Genomic DNA, 21,951 nt, shown 5'->3' on the forward strand with positions numbered 1-21,951 from the left:
GGAAGGCTTCTCAGAAGAGCCATGGCTAATGATAGGCTGGAGCTGCCAGGGAGAGTGGGAGGTTAATCAGACAGAGGGAGGAGTGGGGACGCTGCTAGAAGGCCAGGGAAGACTCAGACCCCCAGGCACTGAAGGGTGAAGAGAGAGGGGAGCAAGGGTCAAATCACTGAAGAGGGATGATTTCAGACAGACTAAGGAAAAAAAAACTATGAAAATATTTTAGGGAGTGACATCATCCAGTTCTCATTTAGACAACTAAAGAGTGGATTGAGTGTGAAGCGATTTTCAGCAGTTTTTAAAATCTAAAAGGGAAATGATCAACAAACTCAATTTGAATACTCAAATAATTATCTGTTTTTAGCACACATGCATGCTCAATTTGCTGTTATAAATGCCTTCGGTCTACAGCCATACTACCCTGAACACACCCAATCTCATCTATAAATGCCTCCAGTGTGAAGAGGGAGGGAAAAGTAATGGTAGATATTACACTCAAAGCAACAAACCTTTAGTACACAACCCCAGAAATGGGCTTTCTGGGAGAAAGAGCTGTTCTGGACCAGGAAGCAAAAAGACTATGTTCTGTTCAGATCTCTAAGACTGTCATGAGGTGAACTTGCACAAACCACCTAACTTCTCAGGATCTCAACATATACATATGCAAAATGGGTAGTGAAGATCAGACCTTATTTTTTCCAGCTTTAACTACCATGATTTCGAGTACCATCTTGGACCATCTTTATTACTAAGTAAGATTCACATCTTAAAATGTTTGCAGTTTCCTATATTATATTACATCTATTACATACATAATATTACAGATATTATATCATAAAGCTATATGGTCTCACACATGCTGACATAAATGGGCTTGATAAAAACAAACAAAATCAGGTACACAAATACCTCTACTTTGCCAGAACCATCATCCACCATGTTGTGCTGGGCTGCCATCTGTGGAGAGCTGTGCAATTTTGAGGCATCAAATGGAACTTGTTTTATCCGAGCCACTCTCTCTGTGACATATACTTTCCCAAAGCCATTGCTCTGGTCTTTATCTTTCCAGTCCTTAAAGAACTGTTTGAAGATTGGTGTTTCACCTCCTTCTGGAAGAACCTGAATCTGAAATTTAAAATAGCAACCATAGTATTAGATAGGAAAACAAGAGATCATGGAATAACGTTAGTAATAGAGAAAGAACGAAATAAATGAGACTATTGTCCGGGTTTCTGTGATTACAGATATAAATTTAGAAGCCTGTGAAGCTAAAATAATCCAAGCCTGCTTTTTCTCATAATTAAAATAATTGCCACTGAATCTGAATGTTTGAAATAAGAATCAACTTCTTTCATATGTAATCACTATAATAGTCCCCAAAGTTTGGCTGTCTGCGTTAGGGTCACAAGAGAGCTGTGACCTAGAAGAAATTATCATATTGTTTCACATGTGTCAGAACATAACAATGAAGATGATAGCTGAGGCTGAGAGATTCAGAAAGGAAAAGAATAATCATCCAGTGTCTAAGTTGATCTTGATGATGACAAATACTATTTGGGCATTAGCCCAGCTCTTTATAACCTGCTCTAAGGGACAAATGATTAGTGCTTTAAGCTAAATCTACTGCGCTTGATTATCCTGACTTAAAGGCTGTGAAGCAAGTGAGTGGGCTTTTTTTTCTCTTGCAGCCCTAAAGGTCTGACCTGCAGTAACTGCAGAATCCTCTCCACCACACAGATAAAGTATCAGGGGCATAAGACACAAGAATGCACACACAGGTGGAGAAAGCCCTCATACACATATATTACTTTTGAGCAAATTCTTCTGTGAGTTCTGTGTAGATGTCATGACTCCCATGTAAAATTTTTTTTCCTGTCAATTCATTTTCACACATACTTGGGTATTGGTGGAATAATTCATTTGCTCTAGAAATTCTTCAGCTGTCTTCATTGCAGCCTTCCTCTCCTGGGGATTGGCATCTTTACCTAAAATAGAAGGTAAATTAAAGAGAAAATTTCAGAGAGGAAAATACTATATGATGAAGAAATGCATGTGTACCAAAAAAATGAACATGATTTTAATTTAAGTATCACAGTGCCAGAATGGCAATTCTTAAATTTTAAATTTAGTACATTAAAAATAGTTAGTAATATAGTAATAGACAGTGCTTGTGAAGAGATTCTTTTTATGCTGTCCAAGTGCTTTAATTCCATAATCCCTGCTAAATGATGCTAGGAGGAGGAATATAGCAGCCTTGTAGGTGAGATATTTACAGATCATTTCTCAAAAAGGCAGACTAGTTTAAAAAAAAATCAAAAAAGATGTTTTATTTGTCCTTCCAAGGAAATAGCTACACATCTGAGATGCAGCATCAAAGTCAATGGCATCTTTTACCTTTCCATACGAAAATCTGCTTTGCAGCACCATGGTCTAAAATAAAGCATTCTTCAGAAAGCAGCATTGCTATGGAGAAGGGGTTTTCTTCAGCCACCACAGTCACTCTCATGGATCCACTTGCATCTGAAACCTAATACAAAGACCAGGAGCTCTGTGGTTTCATTTTGGGCAGATACAAATATTCTAAAATTACATTATGGTGATGGTTGCATAACTCTGTAAATGTAATGAAACTTAACTGTCTACTTTAAGAGCATGAACTTCATACATTAACCATGACAAAGAGACAAAGCATTCATGAGCCCAATACCCCCAAAAGGTTTTCTTTTTTTTTTTTAAAGGTCTTTGGAAGTAAAAGAACTACTAATGAAGCATTAAGCTTTGACACTAGTTAAAACATTAGAAAAGCATTAACAGCTAAGGTTCATTGAGATTCTTACATATACTAAGTATCTTGTAATGAACTTAACATAATCATTTCATTTCAAATTTAGAGCAAGCTTTGCAAGTAGGTAATGATCTTACATGCACTGCATACACTAAAAAAGGTGAAACATAAACATTCACTCAGACCACAGTTACTGAGTGCCTACTACATGGCAGGTTCAGTGCTAAAGGCTTTGATGGACTCTAGTTTATGCGTACAGACTTTAGCATAGGTGCTGCAATTCAAGTCTGTGAAAATTATCAAAGCAAATAACTTTTATCATATTTGGAAGTAGGACTTTCTTGAATTTGCAGGTGGTCCTACAAAATCAAAAGCGATATCCATGTGTGGACCAGAATGCACCAGTTTCCAAAAGTTAGCTTATTGGCTATAACCACCTGGACATTTGTTAAATATGCAGATTCCAGCCAGGGCCCTCTCTAAATCAGTGGTGGAGTTTTGCAGCACAAAGGTAAAGTTTGAATTCTGCATTTTTAGAAAGCACCCGAGGTGATTCTACTTCACTGTCTTTTTTAGCAACCCCAAATTATTTTTGAATAGATTTTATATTTCAGATGTGTGCAATGTGTTATAGTTCCACTAGAGGGAACTATGGTTCAGGGTTAACATTTGCCCTTTTAAAAACATTAATCCATAATGTTGTTCAAGAGAGTATGGTTTTGATTGATGATGTGAAGTAAACGATACCTTTTTTAGGCTGAAATGTTTTTAGAGAAAGTAATGAAACTACAGACTATTTAGATAATAATTTCTATATAACTCATGTTAAAGTTATCAGTATTGAGCAGCAATGATGATCATATTTTCCTTTGCCATATAGGAAGAAAAAATCCACTTCCTCATTATAAAAAGCAAGATTATGCTACACAAATTAGTAACTCATTCTTCATGTAAAATTATAGTTTTCTGGGGCTGTGGTTGTGGCTCAGTGGTAGAGCGCTCGCCTTGCACATGAGAGGCGCTGGGTTTAATCCTCAGCACCACATAAAAGTAAATAATTTTTTTTAAAAATAAAGCTTAAAAAAACTGTAGCATTTCTGATCTAGAAAATCCTTTATGGGGAGCAGCAAAAAGTTCCTTCCTGTTAAAGATGAAAAAAAAATACTACATTCTACAGGAAGATTATGATCTGCTCTGAATTATTTGCTTAGAAAGTTGGAAGCGGAGGAAACATTTTAGCAACCTGCTTAACCGGTTTGTTTTGGATTTTTTATTATCCTCATCAGCCATAAAATTTAAAAAATTATATAATTGGAAGGTACCTGAGTAATTTTCTAATATAATCTCTGTGTGTATTTGTCTGTCTGTCTCTCTCCCTCTCCTCAGATAAAAAAAAAAAAAAATAAGACCCAGAATGCTTATATCTTGCCCACGGTCATGGAGCCAGAAAGCTGACATAGAACCAGGACTGTCAGTACCCAGGAGAGGGCTGGTTTTACCCTGATTTCTTACAGCCGATTGAAGGAAAGTCTTTATTTGGCTAGAGAGGGCATTTTAAATAAGTTAAAATCTTATAATTTTATCAAGAATTTACAAGAAAAAGCTTACAAAATGTTGTACTCCATAAAGAAAACATATTTTTTGAGTGAAACATATCATAGTTTTTGTTGTAAGCTAGTAGAATAACAAATCTAAATTTATGTAAGTCACAGCTGTTTTATTTATTTGCTGTTTTTAATGAAAATAGCAAAAAGTAATAAAATGATAATTTTAACAAATATACAAAAGCAAGAAATTGATGGACCCTCCACATGTATGTGGGCAATGAGGAGAGTCATGAACTACAGCAGAGCCCTCCATACAGGCTCCACCCCCTCCAGCCCAGTGAAAACCACGGATCTGCTTTCAGGGAACTCACCATGTAGAGCTTGGCCATCCTCCTGTTACTTATGTCTGCTATGGTGTCATCATCATTGTCTCCATCCGGAAGCTCTGGTTTTGTTCCTAAAACCTGGAAAAAGTGAACAGCATGAAAGATAAAGTTCTGTCACTAAAGAATGCAAAGTAAAAAAAAAGAAGTCAACCATTTTGCATTTATAAAGACATCAATTATAAAACACTTGAATTTTAAATCACCAGGCTCACACATTTCTCATCAATTCACACAGCATCAGTTTTTTTCCCATGGGTCAAATCAGCCAATGGCACTAAGTAAACAAACACTGAGTTTCTTGGGTGGTGATGAGAATCTCCAAGAAAGCAGTATTAATCCATTCTTTGCATATATAATGCAATCAAAAAATTCAAGTAATGTGTTTGGTAAAAAAATACATGTGAGTTATGGAACCAGACTAGGTGTTCTATCAACAGATAAATGGATAAAGAAAATATGGTATATACATACACAAAGGAGTTTTACTCAGTTATAGAGGAGAAATGCAAGGAATTTTAAAAGAGGAAGAAGGGAATCTCATGAAAATAAAAGGGAGACCAATAGAATAGAGGAAGGGGATTGAGAGGGAGGGTAGAGAGGAGGGTCTGGGGAAGTCCTGGGCAATGGAATCTACTAAACTATGCTATGTTGAATGAACCACAATGATTCATATGTGTAAATCATATATATCTCACACACATATATATATACACATACATATATATAATGCACTAATTAAAATAACAATAATAGAAGGAAGATCAGTAGAGTGGAGCAACCAGATCCAGGGAGGGAGGAGGGGCAAAAAAAGGAGAGTCCTGGGGAATGAGGAATATGGCATAATGAATCCCTATTAATTATGCCTAATTACAATGCACCGATAAAAAAGGAAAACACAATTGATTCTGCTTTGAATTTTATACTAAAATCACAAAAATATGTCTCTAAGCATTTTAATTAATTCATTAAGTAACTGAAACATATACCATACAATGCTAAGAACAGAAACAAAATATAAACTTGTTCTAAATAATGTGATTTTTAATAATACAGCCATAAACTCAAGTTCAGAAGTGGAAATAAGTCATTTATTTAGATTCAATAAATATTTAATAAAAATAAATTCTTTGCATAATGCATTTCATACTCAATATCTCCTGTAATATATTGCATTAAAATATATGCCATTGAATATCAAATAACAATAAGTGTATATAAATCTCATCCTTATATAAGTATGGGTACAGTCTCAAGTTTGAAAATGCACCAACTTATCCTCTGGGAATATGACATCTTTTTACCCAATAACAAAAAAAAAATGTTTTAGTTCTCTTACATGCTAAATGATTATAACATAGGTTTTCTTCTTCCCTAAAAGTAAGATCATAACAAAAAGTAAAACACTTGCAACCAAAACCTTTTTGGTTTTGTTTTTTACATTTGTAGTTTGGTAGAATAAGTTATAAGAACCATCAAAGCCTCCTTAGGTACCCTTTGTAATTTTCCTCCAACCAAGACAGGAGATTGGAATAAACAATTAGGGTTAAGGACATATCTAATACTGGGAAGTCTCACAGGGAGCCAGCTGAGGCTAGGATTTTGAGCACACTCTAACTTTTAATTTTCAGATAATTCCCATATTTCTCAGGTATTTTAATTAGCCTCACAAAGGACTACTGTGTACTAGGGAATTGAACCAAGGGACTCTGAAAAACAGGTTTAATTCCAGGGCAAAGGGTTATGGTTATATTATCAGGTATCTCTAAGGATCATTTAAAAACTCAGTTCAACAACCATGCATTTACTGAACTCCTCACTGGGGAATATAAATGAGTTCCCAACCATCTTGCCCAACCCTTAAGGATTTTATACCTTGCCTAGAAAGAACAAAGTAACTACACATGTTCACTTTATAAACAGTGCCATACATTTTGATCTTTGAAATAAACAGTCAATACAGCTTTTCTTTTTCTCTACAGGCAGGATCATGCCTAAATTCAAAACATTTTCATTTAAGGTTGCCAAAACAAAACATTTTCATTTAAGGTGATTGGGATTTCTCTCATATAGTCCTTTGTGTGTAGAGTAACATATAATTGACAAGATAAAGGGGTAAGAAAACAAAGAAGCTTTAATTTGAGAGTGTTTCATAAAAACATCATTGACTACTGGGCAGTGAGGTGATAAGCAACTCAGTGAGACCCTGTCTCTAAATAAAATACAAAATAGGGCTGGGGATGTGACTCAGTGGTTGAATGTCCCTGACTTCAATCCCCAGTATAAAAAAAAAAAAAAAAAAATCATCGACTGATGCAGTCATGGCTTGTCACTCAAGCTTGGAGCCCTTTGTCTTTCAATTATTTCCTGTAGGTTTCCATTTAAAAGTGTCGTGACTGTGATAAACATTTCACAATGTACACGTGAAAACATATCACATTAAATAAATACAAGTTTTACTTTCAATCACACCTCCATAAATTTGAAAAAATTTTAATCAAAAAAAATTTATATCTTATATCTGCAACGGTAGTTCTTAAATTTCCATTTGCTCAAGCAACCTCTGGGTAACTTGATAAAATACAGACTCCCAATTGCCAGTTATGAAGTTAGTAAGTTTAGGATGAGGACCAGGAATCTGTATTCCAGATGATTCTGAACTGGGTGCTTATTTATACAGAGCTAAAACTCCGCTGTCTGGATACCAAGGCTTCTCTAAAAGCTGGGTATTATCCACCTGTGTTATTTATCAGCCTTCTCTCCTTAGTCCCTTTCTCTAATCGAGCTGATGTTCCCAGTGTCCTTTGTGGGAGTCTTGCCACTTACTTCCCCTGGGCTTTCCCTAATGCTAGATTCAAATTTCTACTTAGGTTGACTGGGTATAGCAGAAGCAAAACTGAGCAATTAGTCTTTGGTTGGCTCAGGTAATTATAATTAAAACCATAATAGTTACTGTTGGTTGAATGAGTCACACACTGGATCAGGAGCTCTAGACACATATCATCTCATCTTTATAAGAGCTCCCATGTGCTAGATACTGTTAGCCCAATTTTACAGAAAAGGGTATTGATGCTCAAAGAGGTAAAATGACAATTTCACAGAGCTGAGAAGTGTTACGGTCAACATCTTCATACAAGTTTCTCTAATGCCATTTCACTAACCCTCAGAAGAACTGACTGCATAATTCCCTAAATCAAGGAAAATTTGGCAAGCCTTTTAAATGGGCAAAAGATTATTTCCTTAGATCTGTGCCTGGTGGACCCTTCCAATGACCTAAGGCTATAGGCATCTGAACCTTTCCCTTAACTTATTTTCTAGTTCAGTAAAAGGTGGATGGCATCTAAAAAAATTAAAAATTTTTTAGTTATGGATGGATACAATACTTTTATTTTATTTTTTTAATGTGATGTTGAAGATCAAATCCAGTGCCTCACACATGCTAGGCAAGTGCTCTACACTGAGCCACAACCAGAGCCCTCAATTTTTTTTTTCACAGAAATGCACAGGGATTTTGTATGGTAGAGATGAAAGTAATTTATGCCCTGTACATCTACTAGCAAATTAATATCAATACTGTTGTCCTGTACCTGCTTTTTTAATTCTTCTTTTTTTTTTAAAGAGAGAGTGAGAGAGGAGAGAGAGAGAGAGAGAATTTTTAATATTTATTTTTTAGTTCTCGGCGGACACAACATCTTTGTTGGTATGTGGTGCTGAGGATCGAACCTGGGCCGCACGCATGCCAGGCGAGCGCGCTACCGCCTGAGCCACATTCCCAGCCCCTTAATTCTTCTTTGAACTAGTTAAAATATCTTACTGTTTCCCTTATTAACACATGAGTTACATATGATATTTGTTGTTTTTTTGAGAGAATTTTTTTAATATTTATTTTTTAGTATTCGGCAGACACGACATCTTTGTTTGTATGTGGTGCTGAGGATCGAACCCGGGCCGCACGCATGCCAGGTGAGCGCGCTACCGCTTGAGCCACATCTCCAGCCCACATATGATATTTGACTACGATCACTCTATATTTGTATGAGATACATGATTTACTTTTTTGAAAACTACCCTTTTATATGCAGTATTGCTTTTGTCTAAACCACATATATTGGAACGTATTAATATATTTGTTGCCTTTCACTGGATGTTATATGTATTCAATTAAAGCTTTTAGTGCCATATGTGCCATGCCACAGGCATTTCTTGAGTTTTATTTAACAGATGCTTACATATTGCAAGGCACCTTTCCAGGTGCTTTCCATTTATTAAGTCCTTTCATCTTCATAGCAACCCCCTGAGTTGGCACAGTTACTATCCCCTTTCATGCATGGTATAACAGGCTAAGTACTTTACCCAAGGTCATACAGCTAGTAAGTGACAAACAGAATTGGAACTCTGTGCCAAAATATGTATTCCTAACTAATTCACCTCTTGCTTCCTCTGCCAGGTCCTTCCGAAGCCCTTCTTGATTTATATCATTTAGCATCTGAAATAAGTAGAAGTTCTCTCAGAGCAGAGATGGTACAGGGATGATGTTCATTCTCCCATTCAGACTGACCAATAGCAGCAATTACACCATGCAGCACACATTCTGTTCAGAATGGTGTGGCTTTCTGCAACCCCTAGTTCCTTCTTCTCCCTGGTCTTCTTAGTCTAAACTCTGGAAATGTTTAGCAACAGAAGACATTAAAGAAGTTAGAAAGTTGTAGAAATATAATTTTGTTTTCTGACTAAATCAACCTTCTTTTCTGCTACTTACTCTGCCTACAACAAGAGTTCAGTTCAAAGTAAATCAGAAGAAATGTGTATTAAATAACTAGAGCAAACGAAGAATTCTAGCCTCAGATAAACAATTTTGTGGCTTAAAATCTCTTGGTTCTCCTGGCCTGCCTATGTCAGGAGTATCCTTGGTGGTTTTATTTTTTTTTTTCTCTTATATGACCCAGGGTGGTTATTTTTCTTTCAGAACACAATACCTATGTGAAAAAAAATTTTTTTTAAATAAAGGACCAGGAAGTTAAGCACAAATTGCTATACCCTTTCAATCCTTATTCACAGTGTATTTGTTTTTATCTATTTATTTTTAACCTTTTAGGCACCCCTCCTATTTTGGACATGAAATTTCAAAACTTAAACTCTTGGTGGTTCTCAACATGAGCTTTTCCTAATTTATAAAAACAAGCAAGATTTTGCCCACATTATACTCAGTATTTGAAATGCATCAAGAAAAGAGAGGTAATATGTGACCTAGAGAAGGATAATATATAATTCAAAACTCCAGATCACTGTGCATAAAAATGTTCCAAGTTGCTGTTGAGTCCCATTAGCACAGAGGGTCTTAGGTGCTTCTTGACAACTCTGACAAGACCAGTAAGTACCATGATGAAACTAGCTTGATAGATTAGGAAAACGGGCCTGAGAGAACTTAGGAGTTTGCCCTTAGATCATCTCATAAATACTACAGCAAGGATGTAAATCCTGAGTTTTCTCAACTCCAACTTAAGAGCTCCTTATGTACAAAAAGAGGTATCCTGTTCTTATCTTAATCATTTTAGTGTGGATGGCTCTCCTTCTATTTTCACAATAAGCACAACAAACACTAAGGTTCCAAGAGCAAACATTTTAACTACTCAGTAATTTCTCTTATTTTTCTTCCCTACCTGAAAAACAATCAGTAGATTGCAAGCATATGGAACATAGAAATAAATTGCAAATGTGAAGTGAGGCCTTGTTGGTATGGTATATTTACCTGCTGCAAGGCGTTTTGTGTCTTAGGTAGACAAATATTTGATAATAGGGAAGATCCACACTGATAGAAAACCCAGGCACTTCTGAGGAAGGGCTGTGTCCCCCCGTTGCCAGCTCCACCCCATCTGGACGAGAGATCCCAGCCTTTGCTCTCTGCTCTCTCAAGTGATGGGCTTCCCTGTCTCTAAAGCACTTTGTCTCTTTAGTGATACAACAAATGAAGAGAATATGATAATCAGGTAGAGAGTGAAGGTATTTCTGAGGAAAGAAAGCATGTGATCTGATACAAAAGTTTGGATACAAGGACCAAGTGTTGGCAAGAGAGTAAGCTACCCAATCATCATGCACTGCTCTCAACAGAACTTTCTGCACCAATGTCTGTACCTGCACCTTCCAGCAGTTGTCATTAGCTAGTTCTTGCAACTGAGCCCCTGAAATGTGGCTAGTACAGATGAATAGCTGGATTTGAGAAAGTTGACTTATAAGTCATTTTAACATAGAAAGCTAACTCACAAGTTATTAGAATATCTCAGCCAGAACATCAACTTACGAAACCAGAGCAGTTGCCACTGGCTGCATATTAGAACCATCTGGGAAGTAAGAAAAGAGAATGCCAAGGTCTGGGTGAGATTCTGGTTTGTTTATTGTGCTGGCCAAGCACTGTACGTTTGAAGTTTGCTTAGTCTCATTTGGAGATATGATTCAAGTGTTGGTGGCATCAGCTTTGCCAACCTAGTTCACACATCACAACCATCACAGCAGGTCAGCCAAGCACTCCTGATGTTCACATTCGTTTCCATAGCACATGTCCCCTGGATAAGTTATCAGGGCCTGGTGGTCTGGAAACTGCTTCAGAGCATATCTTGGGAAAAGATTTTAGATCTTTTCTGGTAAGACCTCAAGCCCATTTTGGACATTTCTTTCTGGCAACATTTGCCTTTGAGTTTCCTCATTTCTGTGGATCACTCCCTTGTCTTTTTGACACACCCTTCATCTAGAGTGGGCTAGAGAGTGCACAACTGTGAGGCTCCGCGGTCCTGTTTCCACACTGAAAATGGTGAAATAACGAATACCACCCAATTGATATGAGTGAAATAATGTATATGAAGGGATTCCTACAATCACTGGTATATCATGAGAACTCAACAAAAGCTAAGTTTTCCATATTTCTTCACTCTTACATATGTAGAGTCCAACCTTCCCCTGTTCAAAGCATTTTTTCCCTCTTTGACATGACCCTGCATATCCCTGATATAATTCTTTGTGTTACAATTCCACCATTGAACTTCGTACATACATTTCATTATGGACTTACATTTTCTTGTTATTTGCTCTTATCCTGATTGACTGATTTCATCAAGAAGTCTATTGTGACAGTCTATCTATCCACTGATTTCATCAAGCAGTCTATTATGCCAAGTGAAATAAGCCAGTCCCCCCAAACCAAAGGCAGAATGTTCTCTCTGATATGCAGATGCTAATGTGCAATGGGGGCTGTAGAGAATAAAAGTTCATTGTATTAGACAAAGGGGAATGAAAGGAAGAGAGAGGGATGGGAATTGGAAAGGCAGTAGAATTAATTGGACATAACTTCATATGTGAATACATGACCAATGTAACTCCATATCATGTACAATCACAAGAATGGGAAGTTATATTCCATGTATGTGTAATACATTAAAACACATTCTACTGTAGTATATAACTAAAAAGAACAACATCAACAAAAAAGAATGTAGGCTCTGAAGGAAGGCTGCCTGACTGTTGATTCACTGATCTCTAATTCTCATTCCCATCTGGACAAATTATATAGCCTCTCTTTATAGATTTCTCATCTATAAAGTAAGGATGGAGCAGACCCTCTTGGGCTCTGCCCATACCTCTCTTGTTCTACCTAGAGGCCATCTGCACCTTGTATCTTAAAGAGGTAAGCTTTCTCCTCTCTGTCTGATGGCATCATCCAGCCATGGGGCCGAACATGTCCACCACAAGGCATGCTGGGGCTTCTGGAAAGTAAACATCCAAAGAATGACTCTCTAGCAGTGAGGGAAGGGAGTTACTGGCTAAATCCTGTAGCTACCTCAGCCTTCCAATTCTCAAGGGTGCTCCACAGTTTCTGAGGGCCCCTCTGGGACTGAGCCCCTGGGTCCTGCCACATTAAATCACTTATCACACTGTGTTCTCAGTTTACCTCCAGCTGGTGCTTCCAGAATCAACTCCAAATAACAACCTGCCCAAATACTTGTCTCAGAGTCAGCTTTGGGAGGGATTCAACCCAAGACAGGTGTTATAAACGTATCCACATACAGGATTATTGTAAGAATTAAAATAACTCACCCTATAAAATGCATAGAAGGGTGCATGCAGGTCATATGGTAAACACTGAATATTTGTCATGGCAGTGGGTGTTACCTCCACTACTGTGAGTAAAATCCATTTCCTGGATCATGAAATTCCTGTGTCAATGACAAGTATTTGCATGGTATCAAGAAAAATGCATCTCGAAAGATTAAGAGTGAACAGAAAATTCAGTCTACTAGTGAGCCATTTGCCTTTACCCTGGGAAAACACAAGATGAGAGAAATAATGCCATCACTTAGCAATGAGGTTCCTTGACGGTGAATGTCAACATTCAACTGCAGTGCATCTGATGCTTGCTTCAATCCACCTCCACAATCTGACTTCATTTTTTTTAAATAGGGGCTTGCTTTTAGTTTATTCATTCACTATAGCATTAATATTTAATTTCTCAATTATGCATGGTATAGGACTTCATATGCTAATATATTAGTAGGGATTTTACTTGTTTGTATATAGACACTAACATATTTCCTTTTTGGTAGTACATTTTTTTTTCAGAATTAGTTAAAAAATATGGGATTATCCAAAACTAAGAATTTCTACAAGTTTCCTTTAAGCAGAATACTATATTTACATGAACAAGCCATGCTTTCCTCACAGTCATTTTTAAATCTTTTTTAATAAATGCATTTTTTCAAAACAATGTGACTTTAAAGTTTCAATGCATTAAACACCCTTGTGACCAAATAGCAATTCTAATTGCTAATAACCCTAATTTGCACAAGTATTGTCAATATAACCCACTGCAACATACTATGATCCTTGGCTCTGAAAAGGCAGTATATTTAGAAGCATAATTTAGATAGTCTCCATTTCAGGGAGTCCTCTCCAGTATACAAGCCTATTTCCTCATGATATTAAATGAATACACATTATACAATAAAACTAAGGATAAGAAAATTACTGGATCTTGAAAACTCAACCTTTTAATAACTGTACTTGGCTAATTTTTAATAAGATGTTAGAGGAAAACAATATAAATCAATATTATTGTCTATTATTATATACTTAAAAACTATTAATTTACAAAATTAATGTAAGAAATTGTAAATCATTGATAAGTAATTTGTCCTTTTGATATCTGAATTTGACTAATTCTTAGCACATGGGATAAAAAATGATCTAAAATTGCTGAAAAAAGTTTTATTAGTTTTTATTTTGTATTATCATTATTATTATAACAAGAGAGAGCAGAAGCTTGCCATCCTAGTGTAATATTTATGTTAGCTTATCTAGTTTAATATTTATTTTAGTTTATCAATTTAAATATGTATTTTGTGGGGCCAGGTTCCATCCCTCTCCCCTGTACTATTCATTCAGTCTTGGAATTGCATTATCCTATTGCTATTTTCCTCACTTCCAATGCAAACTAAAGGGGAAAGTTCCTCATTCAGAAATGATTACCAAGTGATATAAATTTGAACTGATTATATCAAAGTGGTACCTTATCAGTAAGGTCACAAGTCTTCATGTTGAACTTTGGTGTGACAAAGAGGAAGGTTATTTGAAATAGTATCACTTTATTGCAGCATATGGTTAACTAGCTTACTCTACACATTTTTCATCTTTGTTCTGAAAAACCTTCTCGAATCAGACAAATCAGTGGGAAACAAAACAGGCATCTAAATTCAATGCTAGCCTTAAACAGCGCTGGGCCATAAATGGTAGATATAAACAGCTGTAGCAACTACAGTGTTCTAGAAAGGGTCGCAAGTTTGCAGCAGGTACTAATTGCCACTATAAGTAATTGGCTATCAAGTGTGTACTAAGTTTTGCTGCTATAAAGGAAGATGGAAGAAATGATTTAATTGCAATGCACCAAAAAGAAGAAAGGGAAAGATTCCTGTTTACAGGCATCCCTGACATTTCACTTATTCCATATATGTAATGCAGATCAGAACTAATCTAGAGAGAGTGGCAAATATTTTGGATCCCTTTTACTTAAACATCTTTGAATGGTAAACCTGTCGATGGACTTCCTAATCCATTTGGCTTTCACATGTGACTTCAATCAGATGACAAATCCTGATCAGTATTTCCTGTGTACCAGGCACCATGCAACAGAAATAGGAGATTACAAAACATTGAAGTCATTGTTCACTTTCTCAAGAACTTTCCCAGGAAAGTTGAGGGAGGATAAACAAGGAATCTGAAGGTACTTGGAAAGCCCACAAAGACAAGTGTACTTTTCTGACAAAACTTTTTTTGTTGTCTCTTGAAGTGTTTACTATATCTATTGACCAAATAAATACCTCTGACAACTCAAATTTCCATCCTTACAACGCGCAGAGATTTGACTAACTATGAAATAAATGAGACAGTAACAGAAAGCAGTTTAATGAGTGATTCTTTTGTATGGATATTATAAACCCACAAAACAACTTTAGGCTTAACATTTTAAAAATTTTTTTAGTTGTAGTTGGACATATCTTTATTTTTATTTGTTTTTATTTTTATGTGGTTCTGAGGATCGAACCCAATGCCTCACACATGCTAGACGAACACTCTACAGCTGAGCCACAACCTCAGCCCTAGGTTTAACATTTAAGCAGCTCAAAACATCCATACTTATTCCCCGATGCTAAGAAGCTATGTAATTCTTATTCTCATTTATGTTATCTTCCTATAAAGCTTTAGGATACTTAAAAAATATCGTACACATTGCTCCAAAAATGTTGTGAGGGAGATTTTTCACAACTGCTCCTCATCTTTATGATCGATATTTCTTTGGCTCACTTGCCACTATTCCACAAAGATAAATGGAGAATGACTTATCTAATCAAAGACCATGCCCCAGAAAATAATGTTCCCTCCCCTCTGCAATATCATTTTAAACTCATCATGCCTGATTTAAATGTACAACTATATTTTAGTTAAAAGATTAAAATATGAGTAATGTAAATCCAGTAAACCCAGGATTATGCTATGAAACAAACACTTCCACAGAGAAACTAAGGATCGTTGACAAAATTCTAAGTTTCCTAATTCCAATCTGTTTTCATAATAATTCATTTTACATGCTGAAATGTGTCAATATTCCAAGGCTTCGATTATCAGAATTAAAATTCACTTCTATCTCTGTATATTTAAACTACCTAAGACCTTTATAAGCATTAGAAATGTGCACAGCCTTTTGATGCACAACCTTTTGAAGTAAAGTTTTGGAGAAGATTGAGACAATATAATGAGTGATTTCAAAACCAAAGTTACACCTCTGTGAAGTACCTTGGAGTTCATGGAACACATTCAGTTTAATTCCAAGCAGTGAGCAGCAGCGGCCATGATGGTTCCCAAAGAGGCGGCCCTGGGACTGTGGGCAACAGCTGAGCAAAGCAGTCACAGCCTCTGGACAGTAGGGTTGTGTGCTAGAGAGTGAGAGATGGACTATTGTGGTTGCTGGGGAGATGGCCTGACCTGGAAAGGATGATTCTACAGATGGAGGTATCCAACAACTCCTAAGAACATGCATTTTATTTATGGAATCAACTTTTTAGACACCAGCTTTGTATTTCTTATAAAGCTCAGTGCTTTCACCTGGAGTATATGCTAGCTGACTAATATGTGGAAAAATATTTTAGTAATTATAAATGAGTTCAAAATTTGGTTACTACTTTTCTTTTTTCTTTTCACTCTTTCTTTCTTTCTTTCTTTTTGTTGAAGATGGACACAATATCTTTATTTGTTTATTTTTATGTGGTACTTTTTTAATTATTTTTTTATTGGTTGTTCACAACATTACAAAGCTCTTGACATATCATATTTCATACATTAGATTGAAGTGGGTTATGAATTCCCAATTTTACCCCAAATGGATGGAACCCAGTGCCTCACACGTGCCAGGCAGGTGCTCTACCTCTGAGCCCCAGTCCCAGCTCTGGTTGCTACTTCTCAAGAAGTTAGTTAGAACTATCTACTCAAAGAAAAAAATACTTACAGAACATATGAATTATCCATCTCTAAATACAAATGGCTTTTATATAAATGTACTCTGCCACTGAGCCCCAGCCCCAGCTCAGGTTTCTTGATTTTATAAAAACAGTAGTAAATAAACAAAATAAAGATACTGTGTTCATCTATAACTAAAAAATATTTCAAAAAAAATTGAGAAAACTAATGTTTCAACAACTTAGCATCTGCTTACTATCTCCTGGTGGTATCTTTCCAGCTGGTGTGGCCTCAGCACTTAAAGTGATTATCAACTTCACATATTTTAAAAAGTATTTCTGGAGTAGAAGAACTAGTCATTTGGGTTGTTTCAACCTGTCCCGCATTCATTCTGTTACTCCTATTCACCAGTGTTATCTTTTTAAAAATGAAAGTCCGTAATCAGATTCTCAGTTATCTTTTCCTCAGGGGATCTTCTAGCTTCCCTCCCAAAGTTTAAAGAATGAATACAGCCAACAACAGGGCCTTAGGGCTGATAAGATATTTACTTTCCCTTCACATTCATTGATTATTTTAAAGAAAAAAAAAACATGAAAAAAAGTTTTGTTAATTTATGTCAAACATTCATGATAAATATGTTTATAGTGAAAAAATAAGTACAAAACAAAGTGTGGCTTTAGTTAAAAGCCTTAATTACTTCCACATACAGGATTTTGTTGTTGTTCTTAGGTGCATGAGCTTTTAAAAGTGCTAAAGATATAGCTAAGAGAGAGAACCTGCCCTGGTTCCTAGTTTTGGTAATACCTATTGTTTCCAAGTCTCATCTTGAGAGTACTGCCTTTACTCTGTAAAGTGTTCCAGTTTAAAGGATAAATTTATAGAAACTTTCATGGAAATAATAGTGTGATTAATAGATACCTGAAGTGCCTTGAACCAAAGACCAATTTTTTAAAAACTTTCAGAAAAATTATTTTTCATTTTTTCAGTATCAAGTACTTTAATGTGCTAAAAACTATGTTCCAAACATTCAACATTAAATATGCACTAAAAACAATTGGGTCATAATTAATTGAAATGTCCTTGATTTCTAAACATTACTTTTTTAACATTACTTTCATGTGTAGACTTTCAAAGTTGACAAAGTTAATTTTAAAAGATCCTTATTACAAACCAATCACCTCAAAGGTAAAATATAACCAATAATTTGAAAGATGTTTATTTTTAGACTCCTCTAGCAAAATCATCAGTTGCATCTGTCTCGGAAAAAGAAATGACATTTCATGACTCTGCACACTATGGACCACCTTGGACCACTTCTGAAGCCTGTGGACCCACTCTAAGAAAAATATTTTTAAGGGCTGGCATTGTAGCTCAGTGGTAGAGCACTTGCCTAGCATGTGTGAGGCACTGGGTTCAATTCTCAGCAGCACCACATATAAATAAAAAATAAAGATACATTGACAATTAAAAAAAATTTTTTTTATCTCACATTATTAAAAAATATTTTTAAGTTCATAAAATAAAATACAAAATATTACAATTGAATATGTTGTAATTATGTTGGAATGCAACTACCAAAATACATATCTTGTCTATTTTTTTTAGTAGTTGATGGATACAATATCTTTACTTACTTTTATGTGGTGCTGAGGATCAAATCCAGTACCTCACACTTGCAAGGCAAGGGCTCTACCACTATGCAACCGTCACAGCCCTCAAAATACATTTTTAAGAAATATGTAAATTAAAATATGAGATTCTTTAGTACCTCATTAAATAATAATATTGCAAGGATCTAATTCTAATATCTAATATCTGTGACAATCACCCAAGTAATGACAAAATATTTTTTAAAAATAGTACTGGGGATTGAACTCAGGGTGTTGTACTTGCTAGGCAAGCATTCTACCACTAGAATTCCAGCCCTTTTTTCTTTATTTAATTTTGGGACAGGGTCTGCCTCAGGTTCCCAGGCAGCTGGGATTATAGGTGTGTGCCACAGAGCTTGACTAAACCTCAAAGATATTTGGAGGTTATCCACAGTAACTACATTGTGATCTGAAAAAGTCACAAGTACTGCTCATGCTAATCTAGTCTGTTGATCACATCCACAATTGGAGGAAATGACACATTTTAGTTAACAGGCTGGTGAAAATAAAGTTCTAATTTTCACAATCAATTTCAGAATTTTTTGAATTCTATCCTTACAGGTTATAGGACTGAGAAAGCCCAGAAGTCCAACAAGTTTATCATAGGTACACAATTAATTCATCAGATAACCACTTACCCCTATAATCAGCCTACAAAACAACATTTACAACAAAAATCCCACTAAGTGCTTGTTTTTCCTATCTAAGGAAGGCCCTCACTGAACACTCCTTTCAGTTCATCTTGTGACAGCTTTCAAATACAATGTACTATAGACACAGAGTGTATCATATGGACACACAGTAGGTGTAGATTTTTTTGAAAACCCCAAACAAAAATTCTCTGAAACACAGGGCATTTTAAGGATCGGGTCCTTTTACTCCTATCTCTAATATTTTCTAAATTAAGAATGTATTTTTTCTTCATATTTGCATTTTCCTGTTTCAATTTAGTAATACAGCATAATGCATTGTTTAAATTTTCTTTTTTCACAGCTTTGAATAAAATCCAATAAGCAAGGGCACCAAATGCAGGCATGCACTGCCAAGCCCCTCAGCCACAGAGGCTTTGCTTCCCAGAACAGACTGAAAGTATCACCTGATTGATAACTAAATACAGCTACTGTCCAAGAGATAAGGTAGAATATCAGATCATTACAACCTAAAGGGATCACAGAAGCAGCTTTGTCTAAATATTGACTTGAGGATGAGGAACCAGGGACTCTAAGGAGTTAAGTGACCACAGCAAAACATGCAAAAGAAGGGATGAGGTCTGACAGCCAACAGGACACCTTCTCCATCACTCCACCAGTGTCCTCAAATCATTGCAGCCTCCTTTCATTCATGGCTTCACTTTCAGTTCCCTGAGGTCAACTGTAGTCCAAAATATTACACGGAAAATTCCATATTTTGAGGAGTCACATAACTTTCATGACAAAACATTATTATAACTGTTCTCTTTTGTTTTTAGTTCTTGTCAATCTTTTAGTATAAATAATGTATGAATTGAACTTTATCATAGGTATGTACATATCAGAGAGAATATAGTATATACAAGGGTTGGTATTGTGTATGGTTTCAGACACCTGCTGGGGATCTTGGAACACATCCTCATGGATACAGGACGACTGCTATACAGCCATTGAAACAAGGGCCTTCAGTCCTGTAGAAATATTTCTTATAGACTTTTGCTTCCAAATATACAAGTTGAAAGATTTAAATGGTTTTAGTCATATCTCTAAAACAGAGGCCCTGAAAGAATACTAAAGAATCATGAATTCATTTTGAATAGTTTTCATTGTCTAATTTATTAACCGTGTTATTTTGGCTGTTGAAAATCTGGTAAAACCGTCTTTAACTTAATTTTGTTTTGATGACCTTTTTTTCTGATTATAAAAAGAATGCTCATTATAAAGACATTATGAAAATACAAGGACAAATAAAGAAGAAAATAACAGCCACATTTAAAGAGTCAAAGATAATACTGGTAAAATTTCAACCTATTTCTTCCCATATATTTATGTTTGTCTAAATAGACAGCTTTATATACATAAACTTATATATTAAGGTAATATGGTATGTAAAATCCTATACCTTGCCTTTTCTCTTAGCATTATACCTTGAGCCTTTTCCCTACTGAATTAAAATGATTTCTAAAAACATCAGAAAAGTCTGTATTCAGGGGTTATTAAAGAAGTAAATCTTAAACACATTATAATTGATAAAATTATCTTATATAAGTTTTGATCACTGGATTTTTAGGCTATCATTGATCAGGAAACTAATGTATTAAATTGCTCTATGTAAAACACTAAAATATATTTATAAGATAGTCTTTGGAAAAATTTAAATGGAAACAGCTAAGCTCATCACTGGGTAGTACATAATTTCCCAGGAATTTAAACAAATGAAAACTCAAAAAGATATCCCCTACCACTATTAAATGCACAAGATTCAAAAAGTGCAAAAATACAGCCTGACAGAGTTCTGAAAGGTCATGATGGACTACAGCATTTATGCAACCAATTAGCATTTGGTGAAAACATTTAGAGACTTGCAGGCTACAGGAGCCAAATAAATACTTGTTAAGTGAATAAACAGCAATAAATTTGCCAACATATATCAAGACATCTGAATATGATTATACCCTGTGATGATAATGTTACTTACAAGAACAGATACAATATGGACAGTAAGGTACTCACTGAAGTTTTCTTAAAATGGAAAGCCTGGTCACAACTCTTGTCTAATATTAAAATAATTGTTACCATGATAAGTGAAATAAGCCAATCCCAAAAAACCAAAGGCCAATATTTTCTCTGATAAGGGAATGCTGATCCACAGTGGGATGGGGTGAGGGTAGGGAAGAATGAAGGAACTCTGGATTGTATAGAGGGGATTGAGGGGAGGCAAGGGGCTGAGGGGATGGGAAGGATGGTGGAATGAGACAGATATTATTACCCAATATACATGTATGATTCCACTACCTGTGTGACTCTGCACCATGTACAGACAGAGGAACGAGAAGTTATGCTCCATTTGTGTACAATGTGTCAAAATTCATTCTGCTGTCATATATAACCAATTAGAACAAATTTTAAATTTTTTGTAAATAAAATAATGATTAAGTGAATAATGTATGTCTATGGAGCTGTAGTAAAAACGTGTCTAAAGACAGCTTCTTGGTTTGACTGAAATATTTAAAATACTGGTATATTTATTTCCTTTGTGGAAGATTTCATTTCCTTCTTTTTTTTGTTGTTCATTTTTTTTCTTTTAGTTTCAATGGACTTTTACTTTATTATTTATTTATATGCAGTGCCCAGAATCAAACCCAGTACCTCACACATGCTAGGCAAGCATTCTACCATTAAGCCACAACCCCAGCCCCCTCATTTCCTTCTTTCAATAAAACAGTTGTCAACTTTAAAATGGGATGTAACCATTGCAATTTTTTTAAAAAAATTTAAGAAGCATTTAATTATTATCTTCCTTTCAAAATGTATTCTAATTGCCAATAAAAGTGTCACCCATGTGTTTGTCCTCACATACCACAGAAGAAGGGGCTGGCGTTTCCTGTGATGATTGTTCGGGGGATG

General features: G+C 35.6%; 1 protein-coding gene across 1 annotated transcript in view; it reads right to left on the bottom strand.

Annotated features, from left to right (window-relative positions):
• SCIN (scinderin) overlaps positions 1-21,951 on the bottom strand; it is an 81,892-nt gene that overhangs the window by 27,389 nt on the left and 32,552 nt on the right. Inside the window, exons 5-8 of the mRNA XM_081284722.1 lie at positions 4,701-4,793; positions 2,392-2,524; positions 1,894-1,982; positions 907-1,122 (exon numbers count right to left, since the gene is read on the bottom strand). Of these exons, the coding sequence (XP_081140848.1) occupies positions 907-1,122; positions 1,894-1,982; positions 2,392-2,524; positions 4,701-4,793 (531 nt within the window). The remainder of the gene's footprint in view (positions 1-906; positions 1,123-1,893; positions 1,983-2,391; positions 2,525-4,700; positions 4,794-21,951) is intronic.

This window comes from Spermophilus citellus, assembly GCF_964194105.1.
Source record: "Spermophilus citellus genome assembly, chromosome: 3".
In the NCBI taxonomy this organism is placed as follows: domain Eukaryota; kingdom Metazoa; phylum Chordata; class Mammalia; order Rodentia; family Sciuridae; genus Spermophilus; species Spermophilus citellus.